The sequence below is a fragment of the Phalacrocorax aristotelis genome, chromosome 1 (genome assembly GCF_949628215.1).
Source record: "Phalacrocorax aristotelis chromosome 1, bGulAri2.1, whole genome shotgun sequence".
Classification (NCBI taxonomy): domain Eukaryota; kingdom Metazoa; phylum Chordata; class Aves; order Suliformes; family Phalacrocoracidae; genus Phalacrocorax; species Phalacrocorax aristotelis.
In genome coordinates, this window is record NC_134276.1 from 212,096,950 (window position 1) to 212,118,398 (window position 21,449).

General features: G+C 43.6%; 1 protein-coding gene and 2 long non-coding RNA genes across 5 annotated transcripts in view; 1 reads left to right on the forward strand and 2 right to left on the reverse strand.

The window, feature by feature from the left end:
- Window positions 1–21,449, forward strand: part of LOC142051902 (uncharacterized) — a 32,461-nt gene that overhangs the window by 7,657 nt on the left and 3,355 nt on the right. The window contains exons 4-5 of one of the 3 annotated variants that reach the window (XR_012658672.1): window positions 18,828–18,962; window positions 19,037–21,121. This is a non-coding gene — a long non-coding RNA (uncharacterized LOC142051902). Of the gene's footprint in view, window positions 1–232; window positions 2,533–18,827; window positions 21,122–21,449 lie in introns of those variants that run through there. The other 2 variants (XR_012658671.1, XR_012658670.1) reach the window with 2 other exon arrangements.
- ECHDC3 (enoyl-CoA hydratase domain containing 3) lies at window positions 2,509–10,578 on the reverse strand. The gene is made up of 5 exons (XM_075081613.1): window positions 10,444–10,578; window positions 10,211–10,332; window positions 7,916–8,013; window positions 4,553–4,753; window positions 2,509–3,001 (listed from the first exon to the last, which is right to left on the reverse strand). Exons 1-5 carry the CDS (start codon window positions 10,572–10,574, stop codon window positions 2,672–2,674), a joined length of 882 nt encoding a protein of 293 aa, XP_074937714.1. The 5' UTR covers window positions 10,575–10,578; the 3' UTR covers window positions 2,509–2,671.
- LOC142051901 (uncharacterized) lies at window positions 11,082–17,187 on the reverse strand. The gene is made up of 4 exons (XR_012658669.1): window positions 16,963–17,187; window positions 14,279–14,361; window positions 11,990–12,200; window positions 11,082–11,393 (listed from the first exon to the last, which is right to left on the reverse strand). It is a non-coding gene; the product is annotated as an uncharacterized LOC142051901 (long non-coding RNA).

A 21,449-nucleotide genomic window follows, 5' to 3' on the forward strand; every position in this document is an offset into this window, starting at 1 on the left:
TTAAAAATAGCAGCAGAACAGGAAATTGCGTTATCTTCATCCTGACTATGCATCATAGATGGAAAGAGAATTGCTTTGTGGGGCTGTATATGTATAAATGATACAAGGATCTCTATCGCTGGTTTGAATGAAAATGTGCAGGCCAGTCAGAAAGAAAAGAGGCTGATTTTTGCTCCAAACTGTCCAGGTCTTGCTCCAGTATAATGAATAACAATTTCATTTTGCTACTCAGGAAGAAAAGTGTCATTCAACCCCTTGATCCCAGCAGTGCACCTGATAGAGTCCAGCCTGTTGCTACCACATGGGAGGCAGACTGACTGAACCATGAGAGCACTTCTCATAATAGGGGGACAAGAACGAGGCTGACACTACCACCAGCAGCCTTTCCAGGGTGGCCCTCCTGTTTAGGTCGTTCTGAAGTAGACCTGCAGCAACTGCATTGCCTAGCACTTGGCCTGCGCTTCTCCTCCACCTCCATGCAGCACCTTCACGGCCCAAAGACAAAAGCACTGACTTTTCATTGCAGTACTTTTTCAGTTCAAAGTGCCTGAAATAACAGGCAGTCATGCCAGCAGGGTGGGCTTTAGCACGATGCTGAGGATGCTCAGGGGTGTTAGGCAAGGCCTATGGGGATACTGTCAGGGCACTGTGAAGGGCAGAGTGAGCTAAAGCTCATGTGGACTATCCATACTGCCTGGGAGTAATCGATCCCTGGAGAGAACTGTCCTAGGACTTAATCTGATTCAATCCAGAGGAGAACTGAGGAATGAACTACACTCATACAGACAGGCAACCACGGACACAGGAGCAAACATACCTTAAAAACATCCTTCTTGATTCATGATACTTCCACAGTTAGTTTTAGTAGCTGTAGGAAGGATTAATCTGATCTAACTCAAGATAACTAAGTCTGAGCTAAGTGCTTTAGGCTACTTTTAATGTCAACCAAGAAAAAAAGGCCCATCCATACAGTGATTCACCTGGTCTTTCTTAGATGCCTATTTAAGGATGAAATGGATGAGCCTTCATGAATAGGCTACGTGGAACTTCAGAAAAAATGTCTTTGCTGAGAGGCCATCCCATGTTGATCACCATGCATTGATACTGAGGCTCCTATCGCCCATGTCATCAGCAATACATCCTCAGCACATTTGCAGATGATGCGAAATTGGGGCAACGGCTGACAAAAAAAATGGCCCAGCTTCAGTCCAGAAGAACCGTAATCGAAGGAGGAATGCAAGGTTCTGCACCTGGGGAAGAATAACCCCAAGCACCAGTACAGGATAGGAGCTGGCTGGCAGAGCAGCAGTCCTGCTGAAACCAGGCTTGCAGTGGATGCCCAGCTGAATATGAGCCAACAGTGCACTCACAGCACAAACAAGACAAAATGCATACTGAGCAATACTGACTGGCTGGAAGCAGCCAGCAGATGGAGGGAATATTTTGTTCTCCTCTGCTCAGCGCTGGTGAGGCCGTATTTGGAACACAGTCCAGTTTTGGCAAAATCAGTACAAAACGGATATGGAGAAACTGGAATTGGTCCACTGGAGAGCTACCAAGCTGGTTACCTAGAGAACGTGACCTATGAGGAGGGTGGAGGAAGCTGGGGTCGTTCAGTCTAGCACAGAGTCGTCTAAGCATGGTCTAACTGCAGCCTGTAACTGCTTGAGGAGAGTTACAAAGATAAAGGAGCTGAAGGTTGTTTAATGACAGATAACGTAACAAGGGGCAATGGCCAAAAAAATGCTGCTTCAAGGCTCAGACTGGAGATAAAGAAAAAATATTTCACCAGGAGGGTTGCACAGCACTGTAACAGATTACCCAGAGAAGCAGCTGAATCCCTGCTGTTGGAGGTTGTCAAGACCATAAATCCATGGCTGAACTGCTCCAGTGTTGGTAGAAGCCCAGTTTTAAGAATACGGATGGACTCTCCAACTAAAACATCTAAGATTCCGTGATAAACTGAAGAGGTACAGCCTGAAAATTACAGCTGGGTCAAAACACTGCCAGGTGAGAATCCCTGCTGAAGCCCACAGGCTTTGTGAACATAAACATGCCCAAGCCATGCTCAGTGTCACTGGAGTAATCAGGAAAACTCTCTAGAGGTGGGACAAGTCTTGAACTGATGGTGGAAAACCAGGATTTGCTGAGGGAGACAAACCAGTAATACATACAGGTCACAAGCAGGTATTTTTGTAAGGAGCAATGGACTACTGTTACAGACTTCTGTTTGTTACATATAAGCAGCATTGGAATCCGTTATGATATGTGCTACCATCAGCTCTGGAATGTGCCCAAGTCCTTTGATTCTATATTAATAACAATAAATGGCAATTCTTGGCAATTCTCACCCAGAACTATGGGGACAGGTACTGAACAGGGTGATCTGAGCTCTCTCCCAGTCCCTGTGATTCCCTAAGTAAACTGGGACAAATGAAACTGATTTTTGCAGTACGGAGTTTCTTCTAAAACCACAGATTAAGTTCATTGCTGAAAAAAAAAAAAACATTTGGTTTGATTTTTTCTTAACATTTATTATATACTTAGAATAAATTTATTGTGTCTTTGGCAAAAGAGAAATTTAACTTCCAGTAAGAACAAAAAAATAGCTCCCAAAGGCAACTGCGTGAAGAATCATAAAGCACAGCTAAGGTTAGCTTAGAAACAAGATTCATTTCTTCTCATCCTGAGAGTGTGACCAGACAGGCTTACGTTTCTGAATAAAGGCTTCAATACCTTCCTGCCCATCTCTCAAAGTCAAATTGTCTACCATGACCTGAGTAGTCATTTTGTAAGCAGCATCAAGGTCCTGCGCCATCTGCCTGTAGAAGGTGGCTTTCCCCAGTGCCAGGACAGATTTGCTGCTTTCACATATCTTGCGAGAGATTTTCATGGTCTCTTCTTCCAGCTTGTCTTCTGGTACCACCTTGCTGACAAGCCCATGCATTAAAGCTTCTTGGGCAGAAAGAGGTTCACCTGTGAAAAGCATCTCTAATGCCACCTGAACAAGAAAAAACATTGTATCAAGTCAATTCAGCTGCCCTATTGCTTTGGTTTGTTTGGGGAATTTCAGCTTCCTCCTTCAAGGACAAGTTACTCTTTTAACCAACGTAAGATTTAAATCTTTTGGCCTCTTAAACTGCCAAGGAATCATTAAAGAGGTTTCAGCAAAGAGAAGGACTGCGTCTAAAGCTGTCGTTTTTTTCAAACCTGCTGATGGACCGCAGCTGTCCTAGGCTGACACCTCTGGGTTTCTTTTCAAAAGCCCAGAATCTCTAGTGATTGCAGAAGCAATTAAGAGAGGCGTGGATGGTCCACAATGTCAAATGACTGAACTCGTATTTTAAGCTGGGCCTATAATGATAAATAAAGACTTGCTAGATCAGTGGGTAGTTTTTGAAAATACCTGCCTTACTTTAAGTTTGGTCAGGGCGTTTTTAAATATATCCTCCTTACAGCCGCATCTATTTCAGTCTTGTGCTGCTTCCTGCATCTTGTACTTGAGGTTTCAAATTAAAAATTGCCACGAATACTCAGTAGCTATTAAATGCTACATACCAGTAATAATTTTTTCCCCATGACTCCTGATGCAATTGACCAATGCCCCGAATCATAAGAGCTGACCATCCTCATTAGTATCTTTGCTCTGGTAGCTACAAACAATGGCAACATTTCATTTGATAAAAGGTAAAATCAGTAATCCTGAGAACTGTAGGGAATGTTCTTGCTACTTTGAAAAACATCACAGAGAAAAGTATATCCCACATGTTTTAAAAAGGTAATCATAAACCCCAGAAATACTAATTCAGAAGCAGTTGTAACTGTACACGATGGCATACTTGGGCAAACCCCTCCCCAGACAGACTATCCTTGACCAGGATGGCCTTACAGATGGGAAACTTAAAGCTGAAGCTCCCATCCAGCAACGGGACTTGTGCAGTTAAGTCCAGAGCCCTACTGGGCTTGAAAAGTTTGTCCGCTTGAATCCAGCTGTGTCAGAACTTCAAGTTTCTCTTCTCAGTTACAGAAGCTTTACAGATTGTACCATTGTTTATGCAGTGAGAGATGTGTAGTCACAATCAGTAGGAAATGAAGCAGGAAGAAAGTACAAGAGGGGTTTAGATGCTATTTAGAGCATCTTGATCTACACAAGGGCAGATCATGCTGGCAGTGAAATGTCACTGCCTGGCAAGAACTGATACCTCAGTGGGATTGATATCCTGAACTTCAGGGGTTTCCTCATCAGGGGACAACATCATTGTCTAAAGTACAGGGCTGTCTGTTGGAAAGGAAAGGGATTGCTGAGCTGGTGTGCTGCTGGTATAAGTTCATGCTGGTTGGAATTGCATCAGTAGGGAGCTGCTTTCCCTAAACGGAATTCACCCCTTTATTATTTTTCCCAGCCCAAAGAGTTATGAAGATGTCTGTTGCAGTGAAGTATTTTGAATGTTGTGGTGCAGGAAAATAAAGTTTAGGCAACGGAACTAAAACTCCTAACATGGGAGCCTACTTCCTGAAAAAATTACAAAGAGTATGTGGGAGGGAAGCCTACCTTTCTTGGAAGAGATCTGCCCAAGGCCACAGCTGGTGTGGAGCAAAACAGCCCAATGTTTACTCCAGGAGTAGCAAACTGAGATTTCTCACTCGCCACTGCAATGTCACAGCTTGCCACAAGCTGACAGCCGGCTGCTGTAGCCAAGCCATTTACTTTGGCAATCACTGGTACTGGAAGTTTCTGGATTAAAGTCATAACCTGCATGCACAAAAGAAAGTGGTCTATTAGTCCCTGAAGTTTAAGCACTGGCTGTTCTAAAACGTGCAGTTGCTTCACACACCTGATGTGTGGCATCTTTCAGCATTATTAACTGGAGTTTAGTAAAAGACATAAGCTCTCTGTGAAACCTGTTCAATGGACGAGACCACTGCTCTTCCAGTACCTGCTCAGCTGTGTTCAGGGAGCGCGAGCCGGTCCCGCTAACTCCAGTGGAAACGGAAACCACAGAAATGAAAGGCAGAAACACTCGTTATCAAACCTTTATGGAGCCTGGGTGCCTCTGCACTGCAGGTCTGCTGTTCTTGGCTGTGGGAAGATGCAAACCCAAGACGCACCATCCCCACCTTCATTTGCCCCGTAACAGAAAACTCACTTAATAGAAATCTCTGTCCCAATAAATTAAACCAGCCTGTTGCTGGTTTCTGCATGATCTCAAGCCTGGGTTGATCTCACCCAAACGCGACCATTAGCTGTCTTTCTAGGCTTACTCTGCATTCCAGGGAGAGACTTACCTGCCAGGAAACAATTTTTCCTGCTTGCATTAGACATAAGATGCAAAACCACACTCTTTCATTCGCTCTCTCTCTCTGTTAATTCTTGAAGGTTGGACATCCAACTTCAGATAGCTGAAGTTAAGAAAGATGCATTTGTCTTAACTTTTCTAACTGAGGTTCTCCTTCCATACAGTGGGAATCAACAAACTCACCTAATTTTAATGCCTGAAGATAGAAAATGCTAGTTAAATGATTAGAGTCTTTATCTGGATTAAAAAAAAAAAAAACAAACCACACCAAACCTCGTATTAGCACATTTTCATTTGCTACTTCAATTTCTCCAGTAGACGAAGTCTAGCAAATTTTATGTTGCTTAAGTAAAGTTACCTACATTCAGTTTTGAATTCAATCAGTCTTTGTCTCCAGTCTTTGTTTAAAAACAAGTTTTCAGTGGATCTTGAGAAGCAGACAACAGAAGAGTAACAACACGTGCATGTGTGCAGACAAACAACTGCAGAGTACTCCTGTGGTTATAAAAATTCAAAGTCAATTGCTTCTCCAAAAAAACCCCTGGTACTTATGGTTTTGCATTTGAAAAGCCTCTGGAGAAGTGATATTCTCAGCTGTCTCAATCTTGTATGTACTTAATTCTCAGATACTGCATTACATAGTATTTCTAACACTGTTACATGCATGGGGAAGCAGGGGTGTAGCAGCTGCAGAGATGATCTGCTTAAGGTCACCAGTCACAGAGAGATGTAGAAGCCAAGACCCCCTAGTCCACAGTGCTGTAGGCATGCTGTTTAGGGTATGATCCATTCTACTTAAGTATTGAAATTTAGGAAGACACGATCCCATTTGGGAAGCCCTCAAAAGTGCCTTTCTCTCTACTGACCAAAAAAGAGCAAAAGTAAATTATTCTACTAGACAACTAAAATTTAGATATTAGTTCTGATCCTAAATAAAGCCTAGGTGAATTTCTCTATTTCTGTTTGCCTGCAAAGTGCCATTATTATTTCACAGTAAGCCCTTCTTCCTCTGTGGGGATAACAGTGAATTGTGATTTATAAGAAATTTAAATCCCTCTAGAAATACTCAGGTAGAGTTTAAAGCACTTACTGCTACCGTGAACATCAGAAAAGGGATCACTTCAAATGCCATTTCATCTTTTGTATTTAATTTCTTCCTGACCTTGCTTTGCCAAGTTCACAGAAGCATTTAGGTTGGCAGTGACCTCTTGAGGTCATCGAGTCCAAGCCCCCTGCTCGAGCAGGCTGGGCACAGCAGGTTGTCCTGGACTGTGCCCAGCTGCATTTTGAGTGTCTCCCTGCCTCTGAATGTCATGGTCTCAGGAATATCCACCTGAAATCGGTACACCATTTTTAATTTGTAATAACGCTCCCTTACTAAATTTACAATACAGTAAGGCACCATTCTCACAAAGAACACTAGGCTTGTTTTTAACTCTAAGTGCTGACATTCTGTTACTTTTTTGCTATTTCTCTTTATTAATCCAAGTTAAGCTTGCTATACTACTCATTAATCCTGAATATAGCCACAATGCTAGGTATACATATAGCACAGTTTAAACTCTTCTAGTCCTTAAAGTGCGAAATTTACCAACTCTTGATTTCATGCTATATGGAATAAGTTTCACATTTTCTTCTGCCTGATCTTTCCTGTTTTGTGACCCAGAAGCTGCGTGATTCACTTTTACACTGACAACTCCCTGGTATTCTGCCCTGCAACTGCAAAACCAATATCAAACTATTGGCTGCAGAACTATTGGACCTTGGCTCCTTTCTGATGAAGTAACTAACCTGTCATTCAGTCATATTTGTGCTCTGTGACCAGCATACCACGATGAAACCCAGGCAAAGCTGCCAGGATGATTGCTTCACATTACACTGAAGGCAGGGCCTTCAGTGGTAAGTTTCACACATGATTTTTACAGGATTTGTTAAATATGGGCTTGCCAACATGTACTGAGATCACTATGACTGGAGCAACTAGAATGAAAGGTTTCAAATCATTTTCCGTGGTCACCCTGAGCAGGATTAGGGGCCAAATTCTAGCGCTGTTACAATCAAAGGGGTTTTTGCCATCCTCTCCAAAGGCTCCAGGATTCACTTCAGCTTCCCAACCTCTGGGTCTGAGCCTTTGTAACAAGAATGTGCATGGTCTGCTGACTGCGCAACCGCCAAGTCAGAGATGTATTCAGATCTTACTTTCACATTGTCCACTTGATATTTAAGCTGGTCTTGAGTTATTAGCCAGATGCTGGGAAGAACTTTTGATCACAAGTGATCTGAAGGTAGTTATCCCTAGAATTCTAGGAAAGAGGTTGCCCAAATACTCAGCTGCAAGCAACAGTGGCTAAACTAAGGAACACGCAATGACTGGACCCGCTATCGATGACACACACATTGGCACTCTAGCTCTTTTATTTGCATGTAGAGAAATCCAGGGAAAACATAATTTTACCAGGATCAGGTAGGAAGGTGGCAGAACAGCAAAAAGCAAGGAATCTGGAGCAACAGCCTGTGCTTTAGCTAGCAGATGAGTAATGCTGTCCCTCCTTAAACCAATATATTCGCTTGTTCTTAATACCGGGCAAAGGGGGTGGCACTTAAGAAGAACTGCTTACCTCTGCACATATTTCAAATACTTCTGAATGATGCTTCACATCATCTTCACTTGACAGTTCCTTTAAATCATGGCCAGAACAAAATACAGGTCCTTCAGCTGCAAAGAATTTCAGGAAAAGTCAGCCTGAATGAATCAAGAAAGCAGGGGTATCAGCACCCCAGCTAACGGTATGTCAATGAGGTGTCAGTGGTCAGAAACAAGCTTGGGGAGGGAGTTTTACACATAGTTCTGGGTTTTGTAACAACTTTAAATTGCCACAATGTAACATTTAACCACAGTAACACCCATAAGTATTTTTAAAGGCCTAGTTTTACTTCCATTCCAAGTTAAATTAGTTAAAAATAAGGCATTGCACACCTCTAAGCCCAGTTTCTTGGAAGGATACTGTACTAAACAGCTCCTTGGTACAATGTAAACTAGTAAGCTGGAGCAAGGATGGAGCGCTCTGCTCTCAGGCTAACAGATATAGTTATTCCTTACTGGTTGAACCCAGCAGTAATGATTACCTTTTACTAAATAAGCAGCAAGATTTTTGTGTCATGGTGTTCAAGGCCACAATGGAACAAAAGTCAAGAGAGTTGTTCTGCTAGAGGAGAACCAGAAGGGTTGTTGGGTCATCTTTTCCTCCACTGCTAAAACTGCCATCTGGAAAATCCCTAAAGCATGTCCAGGGTTTGGGTAGCAAAAGAGCAGGCTTCTGTGGAGCTAGGCTTTGGATTTGCTTGCCTCCAGTGGCAGCTCCGATCAAAACACCCTGTATGGGTACACTATCTTTACAACAGTTTTGCTTTGTCATGAGGATATCTGCCATAAGAATAAACCAATGTGATGCTTTTGAATCCTTCAGAACTTCTCAGATATTTGTATGGGTGTGACATTTCCAGCTACAACTATGTGGACACAACCTTACCCAGGCATTTGTTTCTTACGGACCAGGTTACTGTGGCACAGTCTATGCAGAAATAACCACACAATTAACATCAGTCAGCTCATGGGATCAGCAACACATATCTGGAAATCGATCACATCTGCATTTGTGCCTCACTGAAGAAGAATCCACTGCAAAGTCTGTGTTAAAGACTCAACGCATTTCCTGAGAAGCCTTTTATTTTCTCGAGATTACTTCTTTTGCATTCCATTCAGCAAGGGAATTGGAGATCAACAGGAACAAGCAATTTCTTCTTAAACTACAACAAAAACCCAAAAGAAATTGTGCTCCCAAACTCCCAAAGGACAACCTGAAGTGTTTAACAAAATTTGTAACTGCTGTTTGAAGCATTGACTATATATATTTAAACTCACCCCTGTGAAGTTAGCTTACTGCCACGCTCGTCTGTATGTGCACAAACACAGTGTTTTCCTCTACATACAGGCAACAGCAGCATCCTGAATTAATAAACCTATTTCTCCAAGATGTTTGGAAGGGTGGCAGGGGAAGATTATCTTAAAATAGCGGGGGAAAAAAAAGATGGCTTAAGAACAGCTCAAGTTTCATTATCTTTAAGAACTCTCCAGGTTAATACCTAAATGGAAGAAAACTGTAATAGGCTCTGAGAGGTAATGTTTTACATCTGCAGGTTACGGGTGACTGCACTATCGATATTATCATTTCTCCTTCACTGGAGAGTTTTAAAAACAGTTTTGACAAAACAGTGGCAAAGATAATGAGGCTGATCTTGGCTTAGAGCAGCGGAACAGAGGACACGATCTGAAGAAACCTTGTGAGCCCTGTTCACTGCAATCTATAGCTGCCACCAAATGCGACAAGTATTGTGCCAGCTCGGCCTGTTCCTGCAAAGAAACCTGTATCTGGGAATGTTATTTCTTTAGTTTGATAACCATTAGAACCTGGCTTTTGTTCTGTTTAAGGTATTCCTTACATACAGTTTTAAGCCAATTATTTAATCTACTGACTGTTTTTACAAAGGGAAAAAGCTCATCGACTCTGTAAACACACTGCATAACCCGCCTGAAAGCCTGACGTTCTGAAACCTGTTTCTACAGTGTTTCTTCTCAGACATGTTAAGTATCAACAAAAATATAACAAAACCCAAGCCAATTGTTAATGCCGTGCCCAAGAATGAGGAATTAAGAACAGCAGAGCAGGGTCTGCAGGGTGAAGGCATACATAGGGTACCCCGCGTGTTCCTGGCCAGCTGTGTGGAAAACAACACCCAAGTCCATTCCCATATAATTTTCCATAATTCTGTGACAGATTTCGGTTTAAGCTGTGTATTGGTTTTTCTCCTCCCCTCCCTCCTTCTCCTCTGTCGGCCTTAAATGACGGCAGTACCTGAAATGATGATAACTCGGAGGTCTTTGCTTTTGACGTCGTGCAGCAGGTCGTCCCTGAGGGACTGGAGCATGGAGAGGGAGAGGGCGTTCCTCTTCCTCGGGTTGTTGAGGATAATGGTTCTGTCAAAGCCGTTGCACACACAGAAGGTTACTACTGCAAGAAGCCCCAGAGGCACCCAGAGCCTCCGGGACGGGCCCGCGGCGCTGCCCCCCGCCCCCCGTGCCCCTCACCGGACGCCCTCCGCCTGCCGCCGGACTGTCAGCTTCCCCGCCGGGGGCGGCCGCCCGCCTCCCGCCGCCGCGCCGGTGCTGCAGGCCGCGGCCAGGGCCCTCCTCAGCCGCCACAGCCGGGCGGCCGCCATGGCTGCAGGCGGGCGCCTCCCCCTCACCCCGGGCCTGCCGCCCGCCCTGCCGCTGCGGCGGGCGGGCCCGGGGCGGTCTCTCCGCGGCCCCGCTCCGGGGGGGACGGCCCCTGCCTGCCCCCGGGCGGCGAAATAAGCCCTCGGAGACCTTCCCTTGCCCGCCCGCCCCGTTCTCAGAGCCGACCCACCAGCGCGGGGGCTGTGGAGCCAGCGGGAGCTCCTGGGCCCCGGCGCTGGGAAGCTTGGGTGGGAAGGCGGCGTGCAGAAACGGGGATCTCGGAGCCGTGCCAGAAAACGTTGACTTTTGCTATAATTTCTTCAAATTCCACTGAGCATTTGCATCTGGGATCATGGGATCGAGATTAGGACCGTGCTGAGGAAACCTGTCAGTGACACCAAGCTGGGATGAACTGTCAACAGAGAGGCCAACCACGCTATGCAGAGAGGATGAGAGCCCTCTGAGGCCGAGAGGAACGGGTGTGGGATGAAATCCAGTACCACAGGAACTAATAAGATCATAATTTATTCACTGGAGCTTTCTTCATCCAATATTTTTTCATCTGGAAATGGTCTGGAGAAGGCCTTGGGTGTTTTAATTGGTTCCACAGGGTCAGTCTGTAGTCCGTATCCAAAAAATAAAAACCAAACAAAACCAACCAAAAAAACCAAACCCAGACAAATGTGATTTTATGAGGTGATTTTAAAAATTTAAACGTGATTTTAACGTGATTTTAAAATTCAGAGTATTTTAGGGACATACAGGTGCATTCATTGACCATCTTGATCATTGCATATGCTTCTGGTCACCGATGTTCTCTCCTAAAAGAGGGGCAGACAGAATAGATGCAGCACAGAACAGAGACTCTGCTATGAGGGATGAGAGGAGCATTGTTCCTCAAGTCTAGCAAAACAAATATGAAAGGACTTATGACTGCTGTCTCCAGAAGACAGGCATTTTGCAATCTGAGACGGCAAACAGCTGTGTAAGATAGGGAACCATATGGGCACTATAGCAAACAGGTGTACGCTGAACATTAACGTATCTGAGCCAGAAAGGAAAGAGCAAAGATACTGCCATTAGAGGAGGGAGACTGTGGAACAGCCCTGCCATAGGATCTACATGGATAAAATCTGGTTGGGTTCTTTTTTCAGAGAGAGCTCGGGAGGCTTCTAAAAGGGGTTATATGATGTCTCTGCCTAGGATGGATCTGGGGAAGTGGATCCTTCCCCATTTATGTTTCTGTGAACCCCAAAGCTCCTCTTTGCCAGCTACTGGTATGATGCATAATAAGTCCTTCTAGTTTGAGAGATGCACAACTATCTGCAGACCCCAGTTACTCAAAATAGTTCTTCCAGAAAATGTCACTTTGCAATATAACCTCTCACTTTCATTCTTCTGTTCTCTGTATACTCGCAAGAGCAATGACCTCTCTTTCTTCACACCTGGCTCAGGCAGTCTCCTGGGAAAGAAGCAGCTGTGCGGATGAGGCAGGTAGTGAACGATCTCTTCTGCCCTGAGATGCCAACGGTCCCAAAGACCCAGCAGCGTTGTTCCAGGAGATACAGACTGCCCCAGTCATGATTCCCTGCTCTTTCTCATCACACCTGCATATCGTGTACCCTTTCCTAAATATGAGGGGAAAACAAACTGAAGCATTTTATGCACGTGAGTCTTCATTGTTTGCACTCCGTTTTCTGGCAGAGCAGTAGGTACCCTAAAACAAAACAGATGGATGTCCAGCTGTTGTGGTTTAACCTGGCAGGCAGCTCACCACCGCACAGCCGCTTGCTCACCCTCCCACCCCCAGTGGGATGGGGCAGAGGATCAGAAGGGCAAAAGTAAGAAAACTCCTGGGCTAAGAACAATTTAATAACAACAATAAGAATAACAATAATAATAATAAAGAAAAGGAAAACAATGAGAGAGAAACAAAACCCAGCAAAAATCCAAGTGATGCAACTACTCACCATCCACTGACTGATGCCCTGCCAGTCCCTGAGCAGCAATCACTGTCCCCAGACAACTCCCCCCAGTTTATATACTGAGCATGATGTCATGTGGTATGGAATATCCCTCGGGTCAGTTGGGGTCAGCTGTCTTGGCTGTGCCCCCTCCCGGCTTCTTGTGAGCCCAGCAGAGCATGGGAAGCTGAAAACTCCTTGACCAGTGTAAGCACTACTTAGCAACAACTAAAACATCAGTGTGTTATCATGCTATTCTCATACTAAATCCAAAACACAGCACTGTATCAGCTACTGGGAAGAAGATTAACCCCATCCCAGCTGAAACCAGGACACCAGCATATGTTCCTTGTAAATGTAAATTTGTGCTCCTGGTTCTTGATCTCCCCATTCGTGTGAGTTCTTGCACAGTACGTGTAGGTTCCCAAATGTGTCTAGTTTTCAGCAGTGTCTGTCGAACCCCTGCAGCTTCTTCTGACCATAGTGGCAATTGTGGCTTTTCAGTTCTGAGCATCAACCTCATAAAAGAATCACTTGAATTTTGTGTTTAATAATATATTTACTTATACAGATAGTAACAGTTTAGTGTTGGCATGCACGTTCTACTTACTGATTTTATATTGCCTAATATCAATGACCTGTCAGATCACTGGGCTTTGTGGCTCTACTGTAACAGCGATAGTGGGTTTCTGTACATTTTAAAGTGTTGAAGGACACTGACAGACCTCAGAGCTACATCTGCACCAGGCTTCCCCCACTTGCCCATTTTCATTTTCTCATGGTTGTTTTTATTTCATGGTCATGCACTGAAAAGTTCTTCCAAAATTTACTTTTAATATGTGGTAGGAACCTGCAGCAAAAAACCTGATCATTTAGATGAAAACGAGATCATCTTAAATAGATCACAGCAGTTTTCAAAGTCCCTGCTTGATGTGACAAAGGCTGGCACACAGAAAACACAATGTGTGTGCTAGTGCTGGGAGGAGTCCTCAATCCCCTGCAACTCTGACCGGTGTCCTTGTTCACACTGGAATTACAATCCTACTTTTTTTTCTCCCAGTTCCTTCTCTTTCTCCATCGTCTTGTCCTTTTTCTGTCCATCTCCAAGGAAAGAATTTTTTTTGTCTTCTCCAAAAAGCTTCTTTTTCATATAGAGTTTCCAGCTCCCTGGAAATTCTGTTCTTTTTCACTTTGATTGACAACCTCATGTTTCCTTTCACACCCACCCCCATTACAGATTTTTTTTTTTGGCTGCAGCTTCCCCAGTGCATTAAACGGACCTGCTGCTGCCTTTTCTGAGGAAGTGTTGGAAAAAACATTTCCAATTTCAGACAGCTTTCCTTTTTATAGCATTTGTTAGCAGCATTGTGGTTATGGCTGAGCTCACGCTTCCAACTGGAGACAACAAGGAGCCAGGATTGCACGTACCAGACGGGGCTTTTCTAACCTTTAACTGTATTGATCTTTCACATAAAATAAAAAGGGAGATGATAAGGGACATAATGCAACTTCATTGTTAGATCATTATAGAAACTTTCAGGGTATCACGCTGTTCTAGGAAAAGATGTTTTGAAATTCAGGTGTTAACTGCAATGAAGCAATCTGGGGTCTCCACTCTAATGGTGCAGGATAGCATGTGTGGGCAACAACGACAGTATACAGGATCCCCTTCTTTATGAAACACAAGTGTTTATTTGTGCCTTTATTTCCTTGGCTCTCAGGAGCCCAGACGGGACATTCACCTTGAGGGAGGACCCGCATCACCCCAATGGTTGGTGTCATCCCAGCACATCCCAGGGCAAAGGCAGACCTTGTTGGGATGAGGCTGCAATGTAAAACATATATATGCACATATGTAAATGAGTAACTATATACATAAAGACACTTCTACCTATTAACCAGGATGCTGTGATGAAAAATTAGAACATGGGGCAGGCGCATCCTCAGCTGAGTTTCACACAAATTATTTCTCATGAAAGGTTGGCGTTTCCAGAGGATCTTCTGACCTGATTTTCAACACTGGTGAAGGCATTCAGATCCCGCTGGGAGCCAGAGGGGTTTAGCGCCTTTAAAACTCGAGGACTGCTTAATTCTAGTCAGGTGTGTAGTAGTTCCAGGCTAACTGGGAGACCAGGGTTCTGTTCCTGCACCCAGGCCAAGAAAAGTAATTTATTTTCCTGCTTTGTGAATTGTGCTAGCAGAGAGATAGATTAGTGCAGTACGGTTTCTCTGATGTGGGACCCTCCAGGAGTGCCTAAAGAAAAGATGAAAAAAGATTTTGCATTTTTGTTCCCGTTTAGCCAGAGCTCTGAGCTGAGTCCCAGCACCACGTGATGGGTGCTGCCATGCAACATTTCTTGCTGTATCCTTAGACAATATATGTTTTCTATATTGGTATTAAGATAGAAATAGCACAGAAACTTCAGGACAATACTCACTTGGGCTGGGATTTTCTAAGGGCATGAAGCTGAGGGCTTTTTACTCTGTCCACGCCTGGAATTCTTATGACTTTGCTACCTAACCTTCTTTAGGTCCTACCATTGTTTATTTTCTTTGAAAAGATATTGTTCTACTTTGCTTTAGTCACAGAAAGATATATCATACATCAGCCTTCTCTTTAGAGAGGCTTTAATTACTAGAAGTAGTAATTAAAAATAGACTATAGGATTAGTGTGTAGCAGACTATCAGTAAAATTTTGCCTGTGCTCTAAGAGAAAGTGATTTTTTTTAAAAAAAAGTATTGATTATTCTGCTAAAAGAAAGAAGTTGAATCCAGCTTTAACTCCATGGCTGCTACTGATATTTTGTAATAACCTGTGAACCGGGCTCAACACCTGCCACTCCAGTCAGGCTCAGATTAGGTCCTAACGCGGCAGCGCTGCTGCCTCCCGTAACTACATTCAGCGCTCCTTCGGCGAACAAGCCAGCTTTGACATTAAATGTAAAGCTCCCAGTGTCATCGCTGCTGCAGTGTTTTGCAGTTACTGCTCAGAGCTTTGTCGCTGTGTGGCAGCACTGCTCCATGTAACAGATACTACTTATTTTCCTTTCAGCTTGAGAACCAGGTGAATGATCAAGGCCCTTTTGTCACTAGACCCATCCCTGTTCCTCTTTATTTGCTGTTTTTCTCTTATCCCCCCACACTTGTTTTTCATCCTTCATTTTCCTCACTTCCTCAGAGCTTTTCAGGTGATTCATATTTCCCTGGCTTTAGCATTAGATTTTTCATATGTGCCTTCCAATTATGAGATTCTTAAGATGTGAACAATGATCAGAATTATGAAATATATGGAAGGCTCTAATAGGTTTGGAAAAAAGGTGTTATTCATTCCTGTCCTTGGAGTATCTGACCTGAGATTCCCTATTTAGATACTTAATCCTGCAAGGCTCCCTACACGATCAAACCGTGCACTCCTCCGCAGGGCTGGCCAGTGTCTCAGTTAGGCACTTGCTCCCAGCGCCTCTCCAGGCTGCCTGCTTCTCTCTAATGATTGCGCAGGGAACCAAGGGAAACCAGTCAGATGCCTCTCGCAGATGGTGTGAACATCCCCCTCACCCACACAGAAGCTACAAACGCTGATCTCAGCCCAGGGACCTCGCTGGAGGAACGGGGTACCAGAAACCTCTCAGCCTGACGATCCTCTGACTCTATCTCAGGATTCACTGCCAGATTTCAGTATCTCTCTGCCGGGGTTACAGATAAAACACTGCTGCGAAAGAAGAGCTATACTATAGTGGGTGTTTGGGGCCAAGAGCAAAAATTTGCCTAAAAGCTCCCCGTGCTTGGGAGCAGCCACTGTCTTTGCGTGGCTTTGCTCCAAGCAACGTCTGCAAATGACAGTTCTTACCACAAAATTACACCCTCTACCCACCTCATCCCCTCCTCTGCTAGTAACTGCTTTTCCATAGCAAAATATGTTGAATTTTCTGGACTCTTCCGGTTCACCTGTTTCCTGCCCTTTGGCCAATTTTCAGCTCATTTCATTTTCTTTCATTCCTTTTCACCCTATAACAATGACCAGAGGCACCATATTAAAACTGGGGAAAATATTAATTTCTTTTCAATTAAATAGGGTTTTTATCCAATAAGAATACAAGAATCTTACAAATGAGGGTGAATTTTATAGGGAAATAGGAAAATGACAGAATCCTAATAGTTAATGGTTCCTTGGTACCACCAAAGTCAGAAGGTCCACAGGGATTACACAGATAAAATCCACCTTGGGTAGAAAAGTTAACAGAGTCACACAAAAAACTAGTTCAGTCAGGAGCTGAAGCCAGGCTTGTCAAGACCAGACTGGGGTGAGAGGAGAAGGGTGCTTTCAGGTGTCCTCAGGTGAAACATTTTTTGCAAGGGACTTGATCCAGAACACTGCTCATTAACGGGTTGTCAGTGACTTACGTATCTTAATGTCGTACATCCTACCTTATCTCATTGCACATCTTATCTCCCCTGTGCTGTGTCCATGTGACAGCCATGACGCAGGACAAGGAATCGCCAGCAATGCTGCCAACTGCTCGTGTGCATTTTCTTCCCCCATACGGGAGGGAACGCCAGGTAGGAGTCTGGGCACAGACTGTAAGCCAGCTGGCCCCAGTACTCTCACTGCACTGCTTTATCTTCTCAAGGCCACACATGTTAAATTCGCAGTGTGTTGGCACTAAGGAAGGACGAGCTGATTCAACACAGCTGTCCGATACTGTGGAGAAACATCCTGTGACTCTCTGTGTCAAAGTGCTCGTGGTTCCTGTTTCCAGGCAGAGGAAATATTAATACATAATAAGCAAAGAAAATTATTCTGTGTTTAGGGAATACTAACCCACAATTTTAAAGGGGCATTTTTACGATATAGGATTATTTTAGTTTGTAAGGGAAAAAAAAGTTCATGTCTGCCAGTCACCCAGATCTGTCAAGGAGGTTGGAAGAGATGTTGAAAGTTGCAGGAAAATTATTGCTGAGGAAAACAAAAAGACAGCAATGAATGCTTACTATGAGGAAGAGGCTGCAACACAAGTTCAGTGATCATCTGTCTCATGAGACTTACTTGTGGCCAATTAATTGGCATGTGTGTACCAATCGATGTGCATCGCTCGGAGCCAGACCCAGCCTTGCTTCTCACCCAGCGAGGAGCGACGGGCCGTGGAGGAAGCTGAGACACAGTGTGTTTGTACATGTGCCAAACAGCCACACTGTGAGAGAGGGGATTATGCATAAGGGGAGGTTCGGGTTACTGGGACAGCGCATGACTGAACTAAAATATGGTTCCTAGTTCTGTAGATGAAGAAATAACTTGTGTTCTACGTCCCTAACGCTTTGCATCGCCCTCTCGCTGCCCCACCATACCTCCAGTCCTCCCTATCATCCTTTCCGTTAACTGAGCAAGACGTGCTACAGTGTGGAGAGTGCAGGCAGCTGGCAGGTCAAACACAAGGGATGATTGCCCGGTGAACTCTGCAGCTTGTCTCTTATTAGAGGCGGGAATTTGGGTGTCTAGTCTCTGTCCGGCCGTTGGTGTTCTTAAGAGAGGTGGATATGTAAGATGGCTGAGGGCCCCAACCTGCTGTCAAGTGTAGCAGGAGACAAAGAGTATGATCATATCTCCAGATGAAACCAGGCTAAAATAACCTGCATGATAATGTTAATCTCCTACATTTAAAATGACACTGTTGTTTTCATGAAGAATAGCCTCTGCACAACAGCAACACTACAGTAAACCAGAGACTTTCGTCGCTATATTAAGTGTTTTATTGAGAGCTGAGCTGATTAGGAATGGAAAGATTCTTAATATGGTGATGGACTTATCAATTATCAATGAATATTTTAATGAACCCATCACATTAGTGAATTTTTAGAGTTCCATTGAATTTAAACAGCCAACTCACTAGTTTATCTTTGGTTTTATTTTCACTTTTTCATTCCACTTGTACAAGAAACTTGTGCTCCGGCTTCAGAAGGCAGAAGGAGAGACGTGTGCACACCGATTTCCCTCTCTCCTCTTATCAAAGGCAAGGAAATCAAATGCTTCCCTGATTTACATCCTACTTAATCCCACTGACATTCATTTACTTAAATCTGTGTACATTATTTGTCCAATTAGATCTGTATGTATGCAAAATATGAGGGTTTGGCTAGGTCTCTAAAACAGTAATGTATCACTTATTTTAAAACACATCTACCTGCATTTCTCTTTCATCAGTATTTATGTGCTTTCTTCTGGAGGAGGCCATGAAAGACCTTTTCTAGCTAGTAACTTATTTAAATTCCACTTTTTTGATTTCTCCTTGTTGCAGGAGTACCTTGTTGTGTGACTTTTGTGCTGTGATTCTTGCCATATTCAGCTCTAGAAACCTGAGCACCACAAATGATATTGCTATTCTCAGCAGGAACCTTCAGGGAGATGAACAGCATGTATTTGGACATCTGAGGTAAATGAAATATGATTATATTAATTGTGGCCATGAAGTTTTTCAAGTTCTTCATGTTTTTCACGAACATACAGATTTGGTTGCTGACAGCAGCATGAAGTTTCATTTGATTTGCTAAGGGTGGAAGAGTGTCTGACTTTGCAAGCCAGCTGAACCTCGGTCCTGTTTTAAGTCGATGGCCAGATTCTTACGGACTGTTCTTACGGACACCAGGTTTCCACCTGCAGGCTTTCTGGACGTGGCACAGCAATTCTCAAGCACTGATGCTAGTGGCAGTTCATGATGGATCATGAAGAATTACTTTCAGCTTTTGGATTCGCAGTGCTAATAACATCTGTGCCATCTCAGAGCCACAACAGCACAAAATGGAGTTCAGACAGCACCTTGGCTCCCCGGCGCTCCCAAAATTGCAGAGCAGCTTAAGTACATAATTGCACAGCTTTTGATAGTAGAAGACCAACTGCTTTTCTTCAGTGCACATTAACATTAATCAGTTGTCTAGGTTGGGATCAGTCTATAGAAGTGAAATTACAGGGACATTAGGAAGGTAAATCATGTTTATTACACAAGTGCCTAAGGCTGAGAAAGTATGAGGTTCCCCTCCACAAGACACTGTACTCCCTGCTCCAAAAATGCTCAGAGCTGGAGGAAAGCAGCTTCATGTATATGTGAAAGTGAAGTTCGCAATTTGATAGCAAGCATGTAGGTTATGTAGTGTTTTGGTGATGTAAGACTGGTTATGAGAATAAAAACGAAAAGAAAAAAGGAAGAAGAAGAACGTTGGAGTAACAGTAACAGGAGTGGAATGAAGCTGATGTAAAGAGGTTTTGAGTGCAGGGGCTGAAACAAACCAGTGAGTGTGAGTGAAAGTTGAGTCAGAACTGCAGAATGGCTCTAGGGGTGGTTGTCACTCCTGCCTCGGCAGCTGCTCTGATGGCTTGCTTTTTCCCCATCTGAGACCTGGCTCCTCCAGAAATGGGGACTGCTGTCATTTTAGATGTAAGCCAGAACACCTAGTGTTTATTTTTTCTCCTTCTGAACTTCATTTTTAAGCAGCCTTAAGGAGCGAAACACACAGTGTACATGGAAGGACGTTTGCAGTAATGTGTTGAAAATACTGGCCCAGATCTTCACATTTAGGAACTAAAGCCAAGTATCCACAAGTTAAATTAGAGAAACTCTAATGCTGGTTTTAAATTAAATCTGGCTGCTCACAGCCTCATTGAATACGTGACACAAAAATAGAGATGTTTTGATGTCTCCTTGTGTCTTCACTACAGCAGCTCTAGGCCACCCCAGGATTTGTCCTCCACTGAGGGAGTTCTCCTGTAGCACACTGAGCTGTCTGTTTGTTTCTTCCATCTGCTCGTATCTGCTAGAGCAGGGATTACAATTTGTCTTGAGGAATCCCCACTTCCTTTTTATAGCTTTGCACTGATTCACCATGGGACGGGGTTCAGGTATGAGGAACGTTACAGGCTGTGAACTATATCCTGCTCAGCTGTACACCTACAGCCTCCACTCATTGGTAAGAAAAAGAGACATGCCTCCAAGGGGATAATTTGGTCCTGTTCCAGTTATTAGACCTGCATAGCTTGATATTGCTCAGAAATAGTTTTCTATATTTTGGAAGCCTGTTATTATCATTAGGATACTCTGTTACTCTTAGTAGGAACAGGCAGGCTTTGATGAAGAATAATTCTCCTCTCCATATCCTCAAGCCTACTGCTCCCTTTCAGTTACGCCCAGACCTGACACCTGGGACACAAGAGTCCGTCTCCTTTCTTTGTATGAACAGGTAATTTGTATCTGCATTCTGTCCAAGATGCTGAATAAACCAAAAAGTGTGGGGTTTTTAAACCTATTTCTTTGATCCAAGCAATTCCTGTCCCCCAAAAGAAAATCAACCAATGTCCAATCTTGCAAAGAAAACAGTAAAGAATAAAATATTACTTTAATACATTTTTTAAAAAGGTATACCTACTTAGAAGCTTTAGGTATAGCTGATCCAGCTGGAGGTAGGAGAATACAGTGGTTGAGCCCATCTCAGTGTCCCTTCCAGTTATGTTTTCTATGATAGTATGATTCGGAAGAGGATAATTATCAGCAATATCCAGTGTGAACGCGGGAGCAGAGTTGGAGTGCTGCCTGATTACAAGGTATTTGTCTAACGCTCCTTGTCACTGTATGAGAATGCTTTAATTAGCTCTGAAAACATTCAGTTACATAGACCATCTCTGGCAAAAATAGATTGTGAGCCTGGTGTTTTAACACTGCATTAAATGCCAAGTATTTAGACCTGCCTGGGCACACAATATCATCACCTGAAAACACTAAAACCTATAAATCCTTGACTGTCATTTGCAACAGAAATACCAAGAATCATTAAGATTGTTAATGTATCAACATGGATTTTGTTGTCGAAATGACTGAAAGTATCAAACAGGCAGCAGATTTCAAGGCAAGGTAAACATTTTCATGTCAGTA

Excerpts from the sequence above, each read along its gene's own strand:
- ECHDC3 (XM_075081613.1), bottom strand. The coding sequence starts at position 10,574 with ATGGCGGCCGCCCGGCTGTGGCGGCTGAGGAGGGCCCTGGCCGCGGCC. Across the intron at positions 8,014-10,210 it reads CCGAGTTATCATCATTTCAG|CTGAAGGACCTGTATTTTGT; the intron begins GTACTGCCGTCA and ends AATTCTTTGCAG. Across the intron at positions 3,002-4,552 it reads GCAGATCTCTTCCAAGAAAG|GTGGCATTAGAGATGCTTTT; the intron begins GTAGGCTTCCCT and ends TTTCTTGTTCAG.